The sequence below is a fragment of the Eptesicus fuscus genome, chromosome 1 (assembly GCF_027574615.1).
Source record: "Eptesicus fuscus isolate TK198812 chromosome 1, DD_ASM_mEF_20220401, whole genome shotgun sequence".
In the NCBI taxonomy this organism is placed as follows: Eukaryota; Metazoa; Chordata; class Mammalia; order Chiroptera; family Vespertilionidae; genus Eptesicus; species Eptesicus fuscus.
In genome coordinates, this window is record NC_072473.1 from 38,434,398 (window position 1) to 38,457,230 (window position 22,833).

The following is a 22,833-nucleotide window of genomic DNA, read 5'->3' on the forward strand; positions in this document are numbered from 1 at the left end:
TTTCTAGATTAATAGCACCTTCATCAAGTTTCAGTTCTTTAAAATAGCTGAGATAAAAATGAGATCTTCTCTAAATCTGAAAAGACAACATGGAATAATGTAAACTTTTTTTGTGTATGTATGAAAAGATGAAAGAAAGAAAGTAGACTGGGAAGAAACCCATCCCCCACTGCCATCTGATTTCAGACTCTGCTCTTAAACAATGATTTTTAATATTTATTACTGACCTCAAGCAGAGAAAATAATTAACATTTACTGAGTACAAACCCTATGTACTAAGCACTGTGTTAGGAGCTTTATGGCAATGGGAACAAAATATTGGAAATTTATTTATGAGTTCACTTACATATTCTACATATGAAATCCATCTTACAATTACCAAGGAAATTTTAATAGTGATACAAGTACAATACCAGATCTCTGGCCAGTGTATAAACTCCCAGGCACTCACAGAGGAATTTCTAAATTTATATGGTAATGAGAACAAACCTCTGAATTTGCCAATCTAATTAGCAAGTGCATAAGTTTTAAACTAAAGAAAAGTAGAGATTGGCCTAAAAGGTATCACAACCTAGAGAAATTCTCATTTCTGTATTATGATTTATTTTATTTTTGGTAAAAGAAGTTTTGTATAACAGCATTAAAAGTCATTTTGAGTGGTTATCTAAAACACTAAAAGACAATTAAAATCTATTAAGTTATATATACCAGCTAAGGACAAATATATACCATAAAAGGACAAATTTAGTGAACCCAAGTAATTTTATATGACCCTTATATGTTAAAGATGGTAAAAAAAAAACCTTTAAAATGTTTTTATTGATTTCACAGAGGAAGGGAGAGGGAGGGCAGGGGATAGAAACATCAGTGCTGAGAGAGAATCACTAATTGGCTGCCTCCTGCATGTCCTCTACTAGGGAACGAGCCCAAAACCCAGACATGTGCCCTGACCGGGAACCAAACCATGACCTCCTGGTTCATAGGCCGATGTTCAACCACTGAACCACACCAGCTGGCAGTAAAAAAATCTTTGAAAAGTTTTTGATCTTTGAAAAAAATCAATTGTGGAAGAAGCTTAAAAATCTTAAGTTTCTGGATTGAGGCCGATAGACTACACTAAAAACAACTTAGAGCTGAACTCTGCAGGAGTGAATTGAAAGCTTGCACCAAGCTAGAGTGTCACTGAAGGAAGAACCTGATATACTTTTAACAACAATGGAAAGATGAGATGGGAAGCAGGGAATGCTAAGGACCTATAAAGTCTTTTGAATTACAAGATAAAGAAAGGAACAAGATATTGGAAATATTGTGTTAATTTTATCAATGAAAATCCACCCATACTTAGCTTACTCAAAAGGAGATACAAAAGAAAACATACTGGGTCATCTAAGAAAGCAAATACAAAGACAAAGATGTACAGAAAATAAGGGGGGAAGAAAGCCTGTAATAATGAAGGCACATCTATTTTCAAACAGTTTCTATTTTCCTTCTAAAACTAGATGCTTTACACAGTGCTTTGAAAGCCACTGTTTCCCAATCTGGCAGGGATGAAGGCTCAAGAATCTCCTCAAGATCATGCTCTCAAATCTTCAAATTTTTAATTATCCTTCTCTTGAGGGGTCAGTGCTGACATGTACACATAAGGAACCTCTCTTGAGGTTTCTTTTGTCAAATAAAAGAATCATCTATCACTTTAGCAGCAGTTTGGCAATCTTCCATTGTAGGGCTTCTGTAAACCTCACTGGCCTACCTGATTGGTTGCTAGTGAAAACAAAAAATAATGGAGGTTTATTTTTAATAAAGCTGGGTTCAGAGCTGATGCCCTGAAAAGTATATTTTTGTCATCAGAAAAATGCAATCCAAATAGAATCCCTAATATAAGAGCGTAAAACCTATACAAAATCCTTTCATAATATTTTGAAAAGCTAAGGTGGCATCAAGTATACTGTGTCAGTGTATGAAACATGAGCTCGTAGCACTCTCTGTGGCCTGTTACAACGCAGTGTCATCATCTTCCCTGCAGTCCCCTACCAGGAGTGAATGCTTGTCAGGTTCACTGGTACCAACGCTGTTTAGGGACCGTTTATCAGACAGTAGTGAGTTTATGGAGGCTCTGCTGTAATTAACAATCCGGTCCAGCAAACCCAGTTTAGGAGAATTTCTTGAGGTGTCATCTATTCCGACATGAACGCTGATTTCTGAAGGACTTTTCTGTCCCATGTGGCTTCGGGCATGCAGTTCGTAATTCTCATAAGTCGGTTTCCTATAACTGGACACATGCAAAAGTACACTCGTTTGAAATAACCAAATGTGAACTAGATGCTTGTTACATTAAAAAATGAAGAGATTTACCTGTATGAAATGTACAAAGATGGTCCCTGCTAGGAAAGCTCAAAAGGAATGGTGTGTAGTCACATGATCAGAAATCCTACCTCTCAGAGCCAATGTACTTGATTTTACCCCACTTGGTGCTTGTGCTTGCTATGTATAGACTATATAAGGTGATAATTACATAAGTGACATTTATTATTAAGACAGTTTGGGCTTATTGAAAGAATAAAACCTACCAAGACTGACTGTGGAAGATAAAAAAGTAATATAAAACACAAATGTGAACAAGCCATCATACTTACAGTTTAAGGAAGAGAGAAGAAAGTACTACTGAAACAGATGAAGCAGCCATTGCAGCAGATCCCATCCAAGGCTGCAAAACCAAACCAATGGGCATAAACACTCCTAGGAAACAGGTGTGGATTAGTTACAGCAGATAGTACTAAACAGATCACCAATGTGTTTCTAATACATATTTACAAATCATTTCCTCATTTGATATTTATTCATCAATTAATATTTCTGTTGGTGGAGATTTATGTGGTTGTCAATTTTTCACTAATAGAGTATTACTGTGAACATTCTTGTGCATGTCTCCCTGTGCACATGTTTGAGAATTACTCTAGAGTCACACCTAGAGGTGAAGCTGCTGGGTTATATATAACATGGGCACATTTTCAACTTTAGGTGGATATTTCTCAGTTGCTTTCCAAAGTGGCTGTAACAAATTACAGTACTATCAAAAACTTGTCCACACTTGACAGACATTTTAATATTTGCTCATATGATAGGGATGAGATAGACTTACTGTATTTTTAAATTTTTATGTACATAACTGTATTTTCTACTTTTTCTACAGAGATCTTATATAACTTACATATATTAAAAAAAAATAACTTGCTCATCCAGAATTCATCTATCTGGATTTTTTAAAATTTGTTGATTTGAGTGAGAGGAAGGGAGAAGAGAGAGAGAAACATCAATTTGTTGTTCCATTTATTTATGCATTTATTGGTTGATTCCTTTTTTTAAATATATTTTTATTGATTTTAGAGAGGCAGGGAGAGGGAGAAAGATAGAAACATCAATGGTAAGAGAGAATCATTGATCGTCTGCCTCCTGTATGCCCTCCACTGGGGATCGAGCCTACAACCCGGGCATGTGCCCTTGACCAGAAACAAACCCAGGACCCTTCAGTCTTCAGGCTGATGCTCTATCCACTGAGCAAAACTGGCCAGGGCATCATTGATTGATTCTTGTATGTGCCCTGACCAGGGATCAAACCCACAACCTTGGTGTGTTGGGTCAACACTAACCAACTGAACTATTCGGCCAGGGCTAATCTTTCTGGATTTTAATTGTTCTTTTACTCTTTGTCCTTTCAGCATTTGTGTTTATCAACAACTTTGTAATTGCTCTCATGTCATTTTGTTTTTCTTCGGCTCTCAAACCAGAGAAAAGAAGAAGAAAATGACAACTATTTCTCTTATGTTATTACTAACCTCTACCAGGCCCCCAAGTACAGGAGATTATCAGGTGTTTATTAAATAACTAGAGGCCTGGAGCACGAATTCATGCACGGGTGGGGTCCCTGTGGGTGGCCTGCAGGGATCAGGCCAAAACCTGCAGTCCAATGCCACCTGCAGCTCCTTCCTGCTGCTCCCGCTCATCCCAGCCCCACTGTGCCTACCGCAGGCTCACGCCCAATCAGTCCCAATCGGGAGAGGCTCACGCTGCCATAGCAGTGCTCACCAGCCTTGAGCCCTGCGTCTGTCACCCTCCCAAGGGGAGTGGCCTGTGGGATCAGGCTGAAACTGGCTCTCCAACATCCCCTGAGGGGTCCCGGATTGCGAGAGGGTGCAGGTCAGGCTGAGGGACCCCACTGGTGCACGATCGGGCCGGGGAGGGACCACGGGAGGGCTCCAGGGCATGTCCGGCCCATCTCGCTCAGTCCTGATGGACCAGACCCCAGCAGCAAGCTAACCTACCTGTCGGAGCATCTGTCCCCTGGTGGTCAGTGCATGTCATAGCAACTGGTCAACCAGTTGACTGTCTGCCCCCTGGTGGTCAGTGCACATCATAGCAAGCAGTTGAGCAGCCTTAGCATATCATTAACATACTAGTAGCCCCGTGCACGAATCCGTGCGCCAGTAGGCCGCTGCCGCCCTCCTGTAGCTCTTCGCCCACTGCCCTACCTTCCTGTAGCTCCCCCACCCACCTCATAGCTTGCTGCCCTGCCCCCTTCTGAAGCTCTCCACCTCCCACTTGCTTGCTGCCCTGCCCCGTCCTGTAGCTCTCTGACGCCCACTTGTAGTTCGCTGCCCCACCCTCCTGCAGATCCGTGATCTGGTCATTATGTGGTCGGTCGTTACACCTCAGGGCATAACAGATAATTAGCATATTCCTCTCTTATTATATAGGATTACACTTTGATTGGTTGTTCAGTTGTTCTGCGGTTCGGTCTATTTGCACATTACCCTTTTATTATATAGGATTCTTGGTCATATTCCTTCATCCAATATCTCTCATCTGGTCCATAAATGTAAAAAAACACACAAAAAAACCTATTGGCTATTGTAACATTACATGAAGAGCAGAAAATTCTCTGTATACTATAATTACAACTATGTGACCAGACAAAAACTAATGCAGAGTAAAAAAAAACCTGAAGTAAATAGACTAAATGCTAACAGTAGTTGTATTTAGGTAGTGAGATTAATGGTAAATTTGTTCCCTTAAGCAAAAAAATCTTATATAATAAAGAGGTAATATGCAAATATGTCATGCCCTCACAAGATGGCTGCCTACACCCAGGCCGGCAGGGGGTTAGTGAGGGACGACTAAACGACTGAACAAGCAGGCTGCGTGGGGTGACCAGGCCAGCATGGGGGACTTGAGGGGCAACTAAGCTGGCAGGGGGGGCAGTTGGGGGCGACCAGGCCAGCAGGGGGGACGGTTGGAGGTGACCAGGCTGGTGGGGGGCCAGTAAGGGGTGACCAGGACGGCAGGGGGGGGTAGTTAGGAGCGACCAGGCCAGCAAGGAGGGGGCAGTTGGGGGCGACCTGGTTAGCAGCAGGGGGCAGTTAGGGGTGATCAGGCAGGCAGGCAGGCAGGTGAGCAATTAGGAGCCAGCAGTCCAGGATTGTGAGAGGGATCTCGGATTGGAGAGGGTGCAGGGTGGGCTGAGGGGACCTCCCCCCATGCACAAATTTCATGCACTGGACCTCTAGTGTATATATATGTATATGTATGAGAGTATATGTAGAAAGAGATGAAGCAATGTAACAAAATATTAACTAATGAATTTAAGTAAGTGTATCATTTTTTCCCCTGTCTATGTACGTTTGGAATTTTTCAAAATGTAAACTTGGAATAAAAGATAAAGTAAAATAAAATAAACCTGTCAGAATGCTTATACATTCTAGACAATAATGAACATTGCTAAAAATAAAAATGTTGATTTTAATATTACCTCTCAGCATACCAGCAGGCTATACACAAAAATAAACTCAAAACTAATAAAAAGACTAAAACTTCCAAAATGATATGTCTCTAATGACCTCAGAGGAAAAAGCAATACTAGTTAACAGTCACATACCAGCAGCTATAGGAATTCCAACCAGATTATAAATTAGAGCGAAGACAAAATTAATCCGAATCCTCTTGACTGTCTTCCTTGATAAATCAATACTTGCCACCACATCCAGGAGATCATTCTGAGAACAGAAATATTTGTGATATTAGCAAGAGACTCTAACTTAACTAGTAATTTTTACATTTGATACTGTGTATATTGAAGACGACATGTACCTTAGGGTAATATGTAAATTAACTACAAATCTCAGATATTGCTAAAAACTTGAGTCAGCTTTGGAAGATGTTTTTCAAGAACTTTTCTGAGTTCTGAAAACACATTAGGGTTGTATGCTGGTAGAGGGATTAAATACTATTAAAATAACCTCACTATTTATTGAAGATAATTTTAAATATGTTCCCAAATCTTGTTATTCACTTTAGAAACTTGTCATTTTCATTTGCTTTGCTGGATTAAGAAAGTCTAGAAGTAATTAGTAAGACTTCTCATACACTCATCTCAAATTCTCCCAGTCTCAATAGCTGGGAGCATGGGAATTAGAAGAACAGAATCATCCTGCTCGATGCACTTTATGACACTATCCCTGACCATGCAGAGCAGATTTACACTCCTCAAAGTGCAGGCTACAGGACTTACCCTTATCAAAACCACATCAGCCGCTTCAATGGCTACATCTGTGCCTGTGCCAATGGCAATCCCAACATTGGCCATTGCCAGAGCTGGGGAGTCATTGATTCCGTCTCCTACCATTGCTACCCGTTTCCCCTCCTCTTGAAGTTGCTTCACCTTAGCAACCTTGTGGGAAGGTAGAACTTCAGCAAACACCTTAGTAATGCCAACCTATGTCAGGAAAAATAGACTCAATTAAAAAAAAATATTACCGAGTACCTGAAATATAACTCAGCAATGAGCCTTCATTTTCTGCCCTCCACATGCCCAAATTTTAAAAGACTGATAATACCCAGTGAAAGTAAGGATAGGAAGAGATGAGCTTCCTCATACACTGTTGGTGAATGTGTAAATCGGCACTGTCTTTTTGGAGGGTATTGGGCAGCATCCATCAAAGTGTGCACATCATTTAGTTCAGCAATTCCACGTCGAGCTATATTTTGTACAAATTTATACGTGACAAAAAGAGGTATGTCCAAGGATGCACATTACTACCCTGTTTGTAACAACAAAATTTTCAAAATCACCTAAGTGCCCATCATTAGAGGAATGGTTAAATAAATCATGATACAGTCATACCATGGAATTCCTTGCAGCAATGTAGAAAGAATAAATAACTTTATATGTTTAGACATGGACAAAGCTCCAAGGTAATACACTTATGTAAAAAAGCAAACTGCTAAACAATCTATACAAAAATGATCCAATTGCCCGGTCAGCATTGCTCAGTGATTGAACATCTATCTATGAACCAGGAGGTCACAGTTCAATTCCCTATCAGGGCACATGCCCGGGTTCTGTGCAGGAGGGAGCTGATGAATGATTCTCATCATGGATGTTTCTATCTCTCTCTCCCCCTCTCCCTTCCTCTCTGAATTGAATAAGAATATATATTTTTAAAAGATTATTCCATTTATGTTGAAACTAGAATAATCTTTTAAAAAATATATTCTTATTTCAGAGAGGAAAAAAAGACATATTAGTTCAAATAAAAAAATAAAAAAAAGATTATTCCATTTATGTTGAAAATACTAAAATGATACATTTGTATATGAACATGTATACATATGAAAAAGTGTGGGTGATAGGACTTGACAGGAAGCTTGGGAAAAGGGTGAGGAACTTTTCACTTTATAACCTTCTGTATTTTTATACAAGAACTAGAGGCCCGGTGCATGAAATTCATGCACGGAGGGAGGTTGTCCCTCAGCCCAGCCTGTACCCTCTCCAATATGAGACTCCTTGAGGGATGTCGGACTGCCCGTTTAGGCCCGGTGGGATCGGGCCTAAACGGACAGTCGGACATCCCTCTCACAATCCAGGACTGCTGGCTCCAAACTGCTTGCCTGCCTGCCTTCCTGATTGCCCCTAACCACTTCTGCCTGCCAGCCTGATCACCCCCTAACCACTCTGCTGCCAGCCTGTTTGCCCCCAACTTCCCTCCTCTGCCGGCCTGGTCACCCCTAACTGCCCTCTCCTGCAGGGTTGATCACCTCCAACTGCCCTCTCTTGCAGGCCTGGTCCTTCTCAACTGCCCTCCCTTGCAGGCCGGGTGCCTCCCAACTGCCCTCTCCTGCTGGCCATCTTGTGGTGGCCATCTTGTGTCCAAATGGGGGCAGGATCTTTGACCACATGGGGGCAGCTATATTGTGTGTTGCAGTGATGATCAATCTGCATATTACTCTTTTATTAGATAGGATAGAGGCCTGGTACAGGGGTGGGGGCCAGCTGGTTTGCCCTGAAGGGCATCCCAGATCAGGTGGGGGTTCCCTTGGGGTGTGGGGCAGCCTGTGCAAGGGGCCTGTGGTGGTTTGCAGGCCGGCCACGCCCCCTGGAAACCCAAGTGGAGGCCCTGGTATCTGGAATTTATTTTCCTTCTACAATTGAAACTTTGTAGCCTGGAGCAGAGCCAAGCCTGGGGCTCCCTCGAAGGCCGGCAGCCATTTCTGTTGGGGTTATAGTTGAAACTTTGTTGCCTTTAGCGGGTGGGCCTGGCTAGGGTGTGCGGAAAGCTTTGCTTCCCCTGTTGCCGGCAGCAACCCTGGCCTGCTCTCTCAAGCTCCATTCTGCCACCATTTCTGTTTGAATTTGTTTACCTTCTATAATTGAAACTTTGTAGCTTGAGTGGAGGCTTAGGCCTGGCAAGGGTAGGCGGAAAGCTTGGCTTTCTCTGTTACCTAGGAAACCTTGCTCTCTGTGGCTGTAGCCATCTTGGTTTGGATTAATTTGCATACTCACTCTGATTGGATGGTGGGCATGGCTTGTGGGTGTGGCTTGTGGGTGTGTCGGAGGTATGGTCAATTTGCATATTTGTCTATTATTAGATAGGATGCATTCATGCCCTAACCGGTTTGGCTCAGTGGATAGAGCGTCGGCCTGCGGACTCAAGGATCCCAGGTTCATTCCGGTCAAGGGCATGCACCTTGGTTGCGGGCACATCCCCAGTAGGGGGTGTGCAGGAGGCGGCTGATCGATGTTTCTCTTTCATCGATGTTTCTAACTCTCTATCCCTCTCCCTTCCTCTCTGTAAAAATCAATAAAATATATTTTTAAAAAAAGAATGGATTCATATATTACTTGTGTTATTTAATAGAAGAGGAGACAAGGCATTCCTAAGAAGAAAAGACTAATATGAGAAAAGTTTTGACGGTAAGGCAAATATAGGTGTCAGTAGCAGAAAAATGATATGTCAAATGGTGTACTAGGAAGATGGTTTCATCAGTGGTGTTCAGGATGAACTGAAGAGGAAAGTGCATGAAGCTAGTGCTGTATTTTTGGCATAAGAAGATTCGAGCCTGGCCTAGGCTGGCAGCACTGGTGAAAAATCTGAGCAACATTTCAAAGAAAGCATCAACAGAAACTGGTGCACAATGTCACTTAAGCATCTCATGAACTAAGTAAATAGCTTTCTACTTATTACAGTAGCACAGAAAGCCCAAATTCCTGTCTGAATAGCATGCCAATTTTTTAAGGAACCAGATATATCTACTCAGGGGTAATGAAAATAATAAATAATATGAATTTTTTAGCATTTGAAGGCAAAAAAGGAAATGTATATAAAGAATTAGAAGTGCCCCAGCTGGTTCTGTTCAGTGGTTAGAGCATCAGCTGACTGAAGGGTCCTGGGTTTGATTCCGGTCAAGGGCAGGTACCTCAGTTGCAGGTTCGATCCCCAGCCCCGGTTAAGGCTTGTGCGGGAGGCAACCAATCAATGTTTTTCTCTCTCTGCCTCTCCCACTCCCTTCCACTCTCTCTAAAAATCAATGGAAAAAATAAACTTGGGTAAGGATTAACAACAACAAAAGAATTAGAAGCTACTACATACCCCACCCCAACAACTAAGTAAACCAATTACCTGAGAAGCAATAGATCTAGCTGTTTTACTATTGTCTCCAGTCATCAGAATTACTTCCAAGCCCATGGATTTTAGAATATGGACAGCCAGTTCTGCTTCAGGCTTCACTGTATCAGCAATAGCTATCAAGCCACACAGCACATCTAGTATAGGAATACCAAAAAAAGAAGAGAGTTTGGAATACCAAGAAAGCAGAATAATATTCTGACTTAAAATTTCAAAAACAAAATAATTTTGTGAAGGAAAATTGTTCAGGGCTTGGCTTAACTAAAAATATCACCAAGCCAACACAGAGTTTATACCACAAACTCTGTAACAAACCTCCATGTTTGTTTATGAAATTTTCATAGAGTAAGATAGGGGTTATTAATAAAGATAGTAACAGGAAAATGAAAAGAGGAACCTTACTGGATACTAAAAGACCCCCTTTCTTTCCTTAGAGAAGTATTAGCCAATAGCCCAAACAATTTAGCTAATTTACAGGCAAATGAACTGAAAACTAAAACTTTTTTCTATTTTTACGATAAAGGAGTAGATAGAGATAAAACTGGAATTTCACTGGGGGAGGGGGGGAGTCACTGCAAGTAGTTATTTCATTTTTAAAAAGAAAAGTATATGATATTTTCTGCTTCTTCCTAGACTTCAAAAGGCCTTATAGTAAGATACTGCCTTCATACTTAGCAAGGATTATAAATGTTGACTAATTAATCTCACAGCTAGAAATTTATCCTAAGAAGTAATTTAACAAAAGAAAGGACCTAAAACCTCAATATGTTTATTGTAATTTTATTTACAATAATGAAATATCAGGAATAGCTTAAATTTACAACAGGGGAATGATTAAATTAAATATAATGTATAAGTTCGATAAATTATGCAGCATTAAAATAAAATTGGAAAATATTTGGTATTAAATAAAATAAAGCAAAATAAAATAGTATGTATATAAGACATTTTAATTTTGTATTCAATTTTATTGAGGTAAAATTTACATACAATAAAATGCAACCATATGTACTAATAGTGTAATTCTCTTTGTGAATGTATATGTATGTATATACATATATAAACCAGAAATGGAATATATACAGTTAAAACTGACATTGTTAGAATGATGAGATTATAAATATTATTTTACTTTGTTATTAGTTTTATGTTATTTCATTTTTAGGTTTTAAAAAAACTTTGATTAGTTTTGTTTTTTTTTAAAAAAACACACATAGGCTAGGGAAGAAAATAAAGTCAGGCAAATGCAAGAGAATTTTAAATTTATCTATAACAAATATGTATTGCTAACATTTTCATTGCATTCAGGCTGCTTTCAAATAATCCTTATAATTCAGAAGTCCCTCAAAAATACACATAAAACAATAGCTGAGATCACAACACTGAGTCATAGTGTACTCATTGAAAACCTTACCATCAATTGCCACCAATACAGCAGTACGACCCCTTCTCTCGTGTTCAGTCATGGAATCATCTACATCATTATTAATGACAAGACCATTTCTAGTCATCCACTCCCGGTTACCAATGAGGACTTTGTAGTGCTGAGCATTAAGAGCTTCTGGGTATGAAAGAGCATCTGAAAGTACAGAAATAACATTTAATGAGCTCATTTTATATTTATAACAACCCCATGAGGCACATTCTTCCTGCCTAACCTTGCACAGTCACTACATTGTATTTTTAGTAGAATGCAGACTACAACACTGCTTTCCAAATTTTGAAGAAACATACTCTGCTCTTCCATGCCCATGGGCTTTCGAATATGTTGCTGCCTCCACCTGGAACATCCTTACCCCTCCTCTCAAAATACTAAACTGCATCATATTCTTTTTTAAAAATATATTTTTATTGATTTCAGAGAGGAAGGGAGAGGGAGAGACAGAAACATCAATGCTGAGAGAGAATTATTGATCAGTTGCCTCCTGCACGCCTCCTACTGGGAATTGAGCCCAAAACCCGGTCATGTGCCCTGACTGGGAATCAAACTGTGACTTCCTGGTTCATAGGTTGATGCTCAACCACTGAGCCACGCTGGCCTGGCTGCATCATATTTTTCAGGAGCCTGTTCAAATGTTACTTTCTTGGTGAAGCTTTCCTTTGGCTTTTCCCTTTGACCTTCCAAGGTAATTGAATTAAATTAAAAATATTTATTGTGGATCAGTAGTTGAATGTGGTTAAATGAAAACATACAACCATACTGACGTCTCAGTGTAAGCATGTGACTATTAACTTTAAGTGGGCCCTTAGTGCTGTCTGGCAATTCTATTATGGTTCCCTAGTCCATTCATTTTCCATTTCTTCTATATCTCTTCTCCCATTCTCATACCAGAGGATAACTCTGCATCCTACTTCAGAAAGAAAATAAAAGCAATCAGAACAGAACTTCTTCAAGCTCTCATTGCCACATCTACTCAGCTACCTGTCTGTATCTGTGTACACATTAATCTAGCTTCCCTTCTATCATATACTGCCCCTGCTCCTATTTAAGGACAACCTCTCTACTTTTGCACTAGCTCCCCATCCTTTGCATATTCTACAAACCTCTCTCTAACAACTCACCCCTCTCTCTCCTACATAATCAAATTTTCTATCTCTACTATACATAGTCTTATCTTTTTAAAAAAATCCCTTTCTTGATCTCACTTACCTCTCTAGCTACTGTCCCATTTATCTGCTTCTGTACATATAGCAAAACTTCTCAGAAAGTGTTGACCTCATTGGCAGCTCCAATTCATATCTTCCCTTTCTCTTATGAACCCATTCCAATAAAGTCTTTGTTTCTACTACTTCAAAGAATTGTTCATACAATACAACCAATGACCTTTACTTTAATTATCATAATGGCAAATTATCAGTCCTCATTTTACTTGCCCTATTAGCCGCATTTTACACAGATAATCTCTCTCTCTCTCTCTCTCTCTCTCTCTATCTCTCTCTATATATATATATATATATATATATATATATATATATATATATATATTCACTACTACTTGAAATACCGTATTTTCTGGCGTATAAGATGACTGGGCATATAGAAGATTTTCCTGTGTTAAAAAGTCGTCTTATACGCCGGAAAATACAGTACTTTCTTCACTCAGCTTCTAGGATACCACATTCTTATGAATTACCTACCTCCTCACTCACCACTTCTTCTCAGTCTTTTTCTGATTCTTCCTCATCTCCCTGATCTCTTAATTTGTAGTGCTTCAGGGCTCAATCCTTAAGCCTCCTTTTTACCCTCTATCTAGTCTCACTCCTTATTGATCTTATCCAGTCTCATGGCTTTCAATGCTATCTATACCAGTGCTATCCAATAGGATTTTCTTTAGTGATGTAAAGGTTCTATATCTGCTCTGTTCAATACACTAGGCACTAACAACATGTGGTGATTGAGCACTGAAATGTGGCTAGCATGATTGAAGGCTGAATTTTAAATTAAATGTAACTTTACTTAAATTTTAGAAGTCACATGTAACTAGTGACTACCATATTGGACAGCACAGATCTATAAGTGGATCTCCCAAATCCATATCTCCAACCCAGTCTGCTTCCTTGAACTCCAGACTTGTGCAGCCAACTGCCTAGTTGATAGTTCCATTTACATGACATCTTCACTTGAATATCTAATAGGCACTCAAAATTTACATGTTGAAAACTAACTCCTGATCAGTTTTCCTCAATATTGCTCCTGCTGTGGTCTTCCCCATCTTATTTAAATGGCAACTCTACCCTTCTAAATTGCTTAGTCCACAAACCTTGGCATAATTCTTTTTTTTTCTTTTTCAATTATAGTTGACATAAATTATTACATTAGTTTCACATGTACAACCCAGTGGTTGGACATTACATAACTTATTAAGTAATCATCTCAATAAATCTCACACCATACATAGTTATTAGAATACTAGTAGCCCTGCGCAAGAATCCGTGCACCAGTATCTCTCTGTGGGGCCTGGCCACTCCACTCCTGCTGCCCAGAGGCTCTCTACAGCCCAGAGGCCCATCCACGGCCAGGCGCAGAACGCTTGCCTCGTCGCTGCGGTGACAAAGCAAGCATTCTGCCAGGCCGCTCACGCTGCCCACTCTCAGTGGCTGACCCCCCACCCACCCTGGGACTGGGGGACTCCAGCAGGGCTGAGAGAACTGGGCGCCACCATCTTGTGGTTATGGGCGCCTCCATCTTTGTGATGAAGTGATGATTAATTTGCATATTACCCTTTTATTAGATAGGATTATTGACTATATACCCTATGCTGTACTTTAGATCGCCATGAGTATTCTATAATAACCAATTTGTACTTCACTTTTTTCACCACCACCCCCCTCACCACAATCCCTCTCCCATCTGGCAACCATCAAAATGTTCTATCTATGAGTTTGTTTCTATTCTGCGTGTTCATTTTGTTTTTTAGATTCAATTGTTGATATATATATACTATATATATTTGCCATTTTGTTGTTCATAGTTTTTAAATATATCTTTATTATTAAAAGTATTACAGATGTCTCCCCCCTGCAATTGGCACCCTGCTCCCCACTCCTGCCCCCTGTTGTTCATAGTTTTGCTCTTTTTCTTCTTCTTAAAGAAGACCCTTTAACATTTCATATAATGCTGGTCTGGTGGTAATGAACTCCTTTAATTTGTTATTGTCTGGGAAGCACTTTATCTGTCCTTTGCTTCTAAATGATAGCTTTACTGGGTAGCGTAATCTTGGTTGTAGGTCCTTGCTTTTCATCACTTTGAATATTTCTTGGCAATCCTTTCTGGTTGCAAAGTGTCTGTGGAGAAATCAGCTGACAATTTTATGGGAGCCCCCTTGTAGGTAACTAACTGCTTTTCTCTTTCTGCTTTTAAGATTCTCTCTTTGTCTTTAACCTTTTTCATTTTAATTATGATGTGTCTTGCTATGGGCCTCTTTTTGTTCATCTTGTTTGGGACTCCCCTGCATTTCTGGGACTTGTATATCTATATCTTTCACCAAGTTAGGGAAGTTTTCTGTCATTATTTTTTCAAATAGGTTTTCAATTTCTTACTCTCTCTCTTCTTCTGGCACCCCCATGATGTGAATGTTGGTACACTTGAAGTTGTCCCAAAGGTTCCCTACACTATGCTAATTTTGGGGGTATTCTTTTTTTTCTTTTTGCTGTTCTGATTGGCTGTCCTCTGCTTCCTTAACTTGCCAATCTCTGATTCGATCCTCTGCTTCATCTACTCCACTGTTGATTTCCTGTAATGTATTCTTCGTTTCTGACTGGATCTTTTTTATGTTTTCTAGTTCTACTTTTATGCTTCCTATCTCTTTTTGAAGTTCTCACTAAGTTCATCTACTCTTCCCCAGAGTTCATTGAACATCCTCATAACCAGTGTTTTGTACTCGGCATCTAGTAGATTGCTTGTCTTCATTTTGTTTACTTCTTTTTCTGGATATTTGTTCTGTTCTTTCATTTGGGCATGTTTCTTTGTCTCTTCATTTTGGTAGCCTCCCTGTGGTTGTTTCTATGTATTAGGTCAGTGGTCGGCAAACCGCAGCTCGTGAGCCACATGCGGCTCTTTGGCCCCTTGAGTGTGGCTCTTCCACAAAATACCACGTGTGGCTCTTCCACAAAATACCACGTACAGTGCGATTGAAACTTCATGGCCCATGCACAGAAGTCAGTTTTCGGCCTGGGTGAGTCTATTTTGAAGAAGTGACGTTAGAAAACTCAAGGGGCCAAAGAGCCTCATGTGGCTCGCGAGCCGCGGTTTGCCAACCACTGTATTAGGTAAAGCTTATATGTCTCGTGAGCTCAGCAGAGTGGCCTAATATAGTAAGTGTCCTGTACAGTTCAATGGCACAGCCTCCCTGATCACCCAAGCCAGGTGTTTGAAGTGCGTCCCACATGTGGGCTAGGTACACTCTCTCCTTGTAGTTGAGCCTTGATCACTGTTGGCATGCCAATGGGAGGCATTTACTCCCAGGATATTCAGCTCCAAGCACTGGCTGCAACCACCAGCCACCAATCTCTAAACACTACAGAGGATCAGCTGTGCAGGGGCCCATCCCACAAAACAGGACTAACTTCAGCAAGGCTCTGGTGCCCACTGTGTCTGCTCCTTGAATGTATCGGGTGTTTTGATGTGGTCTGAAGCTGTCCACTGGGTGTGCTGGCTCTGGGACCTCCCAGGAGGGGCAGGCCACAGTCACCACCTGTGTCCTGCTTAGGGCCACTGGTCATGAACTACAAAGTGATCTGCCAATGGCTGCTACTTGTGCTGGGTTTGGAGGTACCCAGGCAATTCCAAGCTGTGATCCAAGGCTGGCTGCCACTAGTGCCAGGCCTGGGGCCAATTAACAAGAGGTAAAGGAAACACCAAGGCTAGATGCTGCTTGTTTGAGAGATTTTAGGAAAATCTTAAGCATGAGCCAAAGCAGGCCATTTTTATGGAAAATCCACTGGAAACAGCCTGGGTAGGCCTGCAAGTTGGGTGGGGCAGGGTCTCAGGGAATCACTAGGGTGAAGCAAATAGTGTGAGGCAGGTTGATGGACCCAGATATGGTACCTGTCTGCTAGTTCGAGGCAGGGTGGGGGTCTGGCTCATCAAAGGAACAATGGTCCTTGGCAGCACTTCTGTTTGGGAGAAAGCTGCCCCTCAGCTCTTTCACTAATGCCAGACAATTCAGTTCCTCCCCACCTGCTTGGCATAATTCTTGACTTTTCTCGTACCCTACCCATATTTAATCTGTGGAAAAAATTTGTCTGCCAGTTTCAAGGCACATCTAGAAATTGACCAATTCTTATGACCTCTACTGTTACCACACTAGTCCAAACAACCATTATCATAATGGCACTAATTCATTTCCTTGCTTCTGCCCTTGCCCTTCCCTCAACAGTGTATATTTATCAGAGCAGCTAGAGTAACAATTTTAAAACGTTGTCATATTCCATCACTCCTACACTCAAAACTCTCCAGTGGCTCACATCTCAGGGAAAAAAACCCAAGTCCTTTAAATATCCTTACCAACCTAGTCCTGCACTACCTACCTCTCTGGCCTCATCTCTTATCCCCTTCCCATGCATTTCCTGCTCTAGCCACACTGTTCTCCTTGATGTTCCTGAAACTAATCAAGCACAGTCCTGGCGCAAGGCTTTTGTATTTAACATTCCTCCTGTCTGAGATGCTCTTATCACAGATATTCATGTACCTTTCTCCCTTCCCCTGGTTTTTGCTCAAATACCACCTTCTCAATGAGGCCTACCCTGATCATCCTATCTATATATATAAAACCATAATATGCAAATAGACCGAATGGCAGAAAAACCAAACAACTGGTCACTATGACGTGCGCTGACCACCAGGGGGCACACGCAGAACAGGGCAGGCATCGGCAGCAGACAGCAGAGTACGGAACATGGTGGGCAGGCTGTGGCAGGATGGTGGAGCAGGTGAGTGGGGGCAGCAGACCAAGGCAGGGCACTGGTCACTGTCATTGGGGCAAGCCTCTGGTGGTTACTGAAAATTCTTTGCTCCCATGTACCGCGGTCCTGCCTGGCGCTTGCACCTGCTGCCTGTGCAGGCCCCATTCGCACCCGCTTCTGGCACCCGGCACCAGCCCTGATTGCTCGGCGCCGTCAGTGGGTGCGAGTGGCAGCTGCTAGCCCTGATCACCCCTCAGGGCTTCTCCACCTCCCCCTACTCCTGAGGGGCAATTGGGGCAGCAGCCGCCACTCGCACCCACTGATGGACTGGCCCTGCTCACACCTGCTGCTGGTGCTAGCCCCAATCAATCCGCGCCATCAGTGGGTGTGAGCGGGGCCAGAACCATCAGTGTATGGGAGCAGTGGTGGAGGGAGAAGGGCTGCCAGCAGAGAGGAGACTGGGGGTTGTGGCGGGAGGGGCAAGGCAGGGGCATGGAGGATGGGCTGAGACCCACCCCTGTGACCACCACAGCCTCATGGCCCACACTTCCTTTCAAGGTGCATGAATTTGTGCACGGGGCCCCTAGTATAAAATAAGACCCACTACTCCCAGCATTCCCTATATCCCTTGGGTAAGGGTCCAAGTGGCAGCTGCTAGACCCGATCACCCCTCAGGGCTTCTCCACCTCTTTACCTCCATCATACATTATATATATATACACTGAGTGGCCAGATTATTATGATCTCTGAACGCATAATAATCTGGCCACTCAGTGTATGTATGTATATATATCAGAGGCCCGGTGCATGAATTCGTGCATGGGTGGGATCTGGCCAGCCTGGCCAGGGGGAGGGAACATGGGCGGTTGGCCAGCCTGCCTGCTGGTCAAACTCCTGGTCGAGGGGAAAATTTGCATATTAGCCTTTTATTATATAGGATATACACTGAGTGGCCAGATTATTATGCGTTCAGAGATCATAATAATATATATATAATTTATATATATTATATAAATATATTTTACACACACACACTAGAGGCCCGGTGCATGAAATTCATGCATGGGTGTGTGTGTCCCTCAGCACAGCCTGCACCCTCTCCAATCTGGCACCCCTCGAGGGATGTCTGACTGCCCATTTAGGCCCAATCCCAGTAGGATCGGGCCTAAACGGGCAGTCAGACATCCCTCTCACAATCCAGGACTGCTGGCTCCCTACTGCTTGCCTGCCTGCCTTCCTGATTGCCCCTAACCGCTTCTGCCTGCCAGCCTGATCACCCCCTAACCACTCCCCTGCCAGCCTGATTCATGCCTAACTGCTCCCCTGCCAGTCTGTTTGCCCCTAACTGCCCTCCCTTGCAGGCCTGGTCACCCCTAACTGCCCTCCCTTGCAGGCCTGGTCACCCCTAACTGCCCTCCCCTGCAGGCCTGGTCCCCCCAACTACTCTCCCCTACAGGCCTGGGTCTCCCCCAACTGCCCTCCCCTGCAGGCCTGGTCCCCCCCAACTGCTCTCCCCGGCAGGCCTGGGTCCCCCCCAACTTCCCTCCTTTGCTGGTCTGTTCACCCGTAACTGCCCTCCCCTGCAGGCTTGATCGCCCCCAACTGCCCTCCCCTGCTGGCCACTTGTGGCGACCATTTTGTGTCCACATGGGGGCAGCCATCTTGTGTGATGGTCAATTTGCACATTACTCTTTTATTAGATAGGATAGAGGCCTGCTGCACGGGTTGTGGCCGGCTGGTTTGCCCTGAAGGGTGTCCCGGATCAGGGTGGGGGTTCCCTTGGGGTGTGGGGCGGCCTGGGCGAGGAGCCTATGGTGGTTTGCAGGCCAGCCATGCCCCTCGGCGACCCAAGCGGAGGCCCTGGTATCTGGGATTTATTTATCTTCTATAATTGAAACTTTATAGCCTTGAGGGGAGGCCAGGGCCTAACAGGGTGTGCGGAAAGCTTGGCTTCCTCCATTGCCAGGGAAACACAAGCCTCCTGTTCGCTCCATGGCTGCAGCCATCTTGGTTGGGTTAATTTGCATACTCACTCCTGATTGGCTGGTGGGCATGGCTTGTTGGTGTAGTGGAGTGATGTTAATTTGCATATTATTCTTTTATTATATAGGATATATGATTTATTTGCTCACAGTCTTGTGTTCCCCCATCAGGAATGTAAGTTCCATGAGATAGGGACTTTCTCTATTCTGCTCACTGTTGTTTCTTTAGTATCTTGAACAGTGCTTAATAAAAGCTGTCAAATGAACAAAATTACTATGTGTCAGTGTGCTTGATACTAGAAGTTCATGGAAAAATAGAAATTACAGTTTAGTAGAATCATATAGGAAAATAAAGAATTTTCATGCAGTGTGCCTAGTACAGAGACTAAGTACAGTTATGATTTTAAAAGAAGAGCAAATATATCTGCCTATGTACCGTATTTTCCGGCGTATAATATGACTGGGCGTATAAGATTTTCCTGGGTTAAAAAGTCATCTTATATGCCGGAAAATACAGTAGTCCAATATATCTAATCCGTTATATCTAATCCCATCAATATAGTCCAATATACCATATTTTCCAGCGTATAAAACGACTTTTTAACCCAGGAAAATCTTATACGCCCAGTCGTCTTATACGATGGAAAGTACGGTACGTTAGTCAGTGAAGGCTTCACTGAAGAGAGATGTGAGCTGAATCTTAAAAAGATGAAAATAAGTTAATTAGGTAGATGCCATTGTGAACAAGGACATTACCCAGAGAAAATGGTAAATGAGCCCTAGCCTGTTTGGCTCAGTGGATAGAGCGTCGGCCTGTGGATCAAAGGGTCCCAGGTTCAATTCTGGTCAAGGGCACATACCTTGGTTGCAGACTCCTCCCTGGCCCGGACCCTGGTCGGGCTCGTGCAGGAGGCAACCAATCAATGTGTTTCTCTCACATCGATGTTTCTTTCTGTCTTTCCCTCTCTCTTCCACTCTCCCTAAAAATCAATGGAAAAATATCCTCGGGTGAGGATTAACAAACAAACAAACAGTAAGTGAAATTATCTAATAAGCATGAAATGACATGTTATAAGGAGGAACAATAAGTAGTTCCATATGGACACAACACAGAGTACATGGTGGGGGGCTAGCAGTGGAAAAAGATAAGATGGGTAGTGCGGGGAGGCAAGAAATATATCCTGGGGAACAGATTGTGAACAAAGTCCAGAGAGACTGGACTTTGTTCTGCAAGAGACAGAGAGCCAGTAAAGTTACGATCATTAACAGAATTCCATGGAAGGGCTTTATGATATATGCAAACCTCTGAAACAGAAATTTTCTGAGGGGTGAGCATAGCTTTCATCACATTCCTCCAAAGGTTCATGATTCAAAAATAGATTATAAGCCACCATAGTAAAAGGTATTAGAAAGTAATATAATCAGATTTGCATGTTAGCAAAATAACTTGAGCACAAATGGGTGGGGAGGTCGTGGAACACTTAGGTGTATATATCATGTTTTGGGGCAGATGGATAGACCAACAAGAAACTCAAGAAACAGGACTTGGATAGAGATATTGGTTTTGGAATGGCAGTGGAAGCCCACATGTGGTAGAAGAAGCAATAGGCATGGATTAAATTGTACAGAGAGAGTATGTAAAATGAGAAAAAGACAAACAACAAAACCCCAAGAGCAGAAGAAAAGAGGAATCAGAGGAGGATTAGAAAGAAAAACCAGGTAAGTGAGAGGACAATCTAGAGAAAGCAGGGACATAGAATAAAGGGAAGAAAGACTTTTAGGAAGGAAGAAATGATCAACATTGCCAATTGCTTTAGTGAGGTCATGCAGGCAGAAGACTGAGAAGTGACCACTGCAGAGGGTATTAAATAAGGTAATCAGTGTACATAAAAAGAATAGTTTTAGTAGTATGGATGGGGCAGAAGCCAGACTGAGCCATGAATAAGTGAATTCAACAAGCCTAAGCTACTATTTCTAGAAGCGTGGATATAAAGGGAAAAATAGGACAAAATATTGATGGGAATATAATGATTTTGATAGAACAAGTATTTATATATTTAGAAAAAGAAGCTAGTACAGAAAGAGAGCTGAAAAATAAAGAAACAAGGGGACATAAGAGAGGGATGTCCCTGAGGAATCAAGAGAGGGTGGAGAGCCCTAGCTGGTTTGGCTCAGTGGATAGAGTGCTGGCCTGTGGACACAAGGGCCCTGGGTTCGATTCTAGTCAAGGGCACATGTCTGGGTTGCAGACTAGATCCCCAGTGCAGGGTGTGCAGGAGGCAGCCGATCAATGATTCCCTCTCATCATTGATGTTTCTATTTCACTGTCCCACTCCCTTCCTCTCTGAAATCAATAAATGTGAGTGTGTGTGTGTGTGTGTGTGTGTGTGTGTATACACACACACACACACACATATATATATATATATAAAAGAGAGGGTGGAGGTAGAAGGAGTTGGAGGAGGTGGCAGGGGGCATAAAGGGGATAAATAGTGATGGGAAAATACATATATATCCTATATAATAAAAGCCTAATATGCAAATTGTTCGACCAGGAGTTTGACTGCTCGCTATGACGTCTGCTGAGTACCAGGGGGCGGTGCAGAACATGGTGGGCGTTGGTGATGTGGTACTGGCAGTGGACAGCAGTGGAGGCGCTGCCAGCCCTTATGGGCCCCGACAAGATCAGGATAGCGGGGGGATGGTGCAGCAGGTGAGTGGGAGGCACCAGGCCAAGGCGGGTGTGAGTGGGGGCCCGACTGTCCCGCTGATCGCACCACAGATGGCGACCAGCAGTGGCATCAGGGTTGGGGCTGCCGCCCAGCTCCCAGACACTGAGAGAGCCAGGCGGGGGGGCCCAGCCCTGACTGATTGCCCCACAGGCGGAATGGTGGAACAGGTGAGGGGGTGGCGCCAGGCCACGGTGGGGTGCCAGGCAGGGCTGCAGGGCTGCGGGGCTGCAGGGCTGCAAGGCTGGGGACACGAGCTGGGGCTGCAAGTCTGGGGATGCAAGCTGGGGCCCAATCCCCACAGGCCACCCCGAGGGACTCCAGCCCGGCCTGCACCCTCTTGCAATTTGGGACCGCTGACTCCTAACCGCTCACCTGCCTGCCTGCCTCACCGCCCCTAACCACTCTGCCTGCCTGATAACCCCTAACCCCTCAGCCTCCCTGCCTGATCACCCCTAACCACTCGCCTGCCTGCCTGATCGCCCCTAACGGCCCCCGCTACGGCAGCTTTGTCTGGAAGGACATCTGGAAGGACATCCGGAAGGACGTTCAGCTGTCCAGTCTAATTAGCATATTATGCTTTTAATATATATATGTAAAGAGAGGATGGAATCCAGAGCAAAGATGAGGGGATTCATTAGACAAGATGAAAAAGGAATAAATCTGGGGGAGGGGGAGGTGTCTGGGAGCCTTAATTTTCCTATGTGAAAAATAAGCCAGATAATTTGTTTAAGGAACTACAGGTAAGGCCACAGGATCGTG

General features: G+C 43.0%; 1 protein-coding gene across 1 annotated transcript in view; it reads right to left on the reverse strand.

Moving 5' to 3' along the window:
* Window positions 1–713: 713 nt before the first annotated feature.
* Window positions 714–22,833, reverse strand: part of ATP7A (ATPase copper transporting alpha) — a 225,279-nt gene continuing 203,159 nt past the window's right edge. The window contains exons 18-23 of the mRNA XM_054721139.1: window positions 11,371–11,535; window positions 9,951–10,093; window positions 6,563–6,766; window positions 5,930–6,047; window positions 2,634–2,736; window positions 714–2,269 (exon numbers count right to left, since the gene is read on the reverse strand). Coding sequence (XP_054577114.1) covers window positions 1,993–2,269; window positions 2,634–2,736; window positions 5,930–6,047; window positions 6,563–6,766; window positions 9,951–10,093; window positions 11,371–11,535 — 1,010 coding nt within the window. The 3' untranslated portion in view covers window positions 714–1,992. The remainder of the gene's footprint in view (window positions 2,270–2,633; window positions 2,737–5,929; window positions 6,048–6,562; window positions 6,767–9,950; window positions 10,094–11,370; window positions 11,536–22,833) is intronic.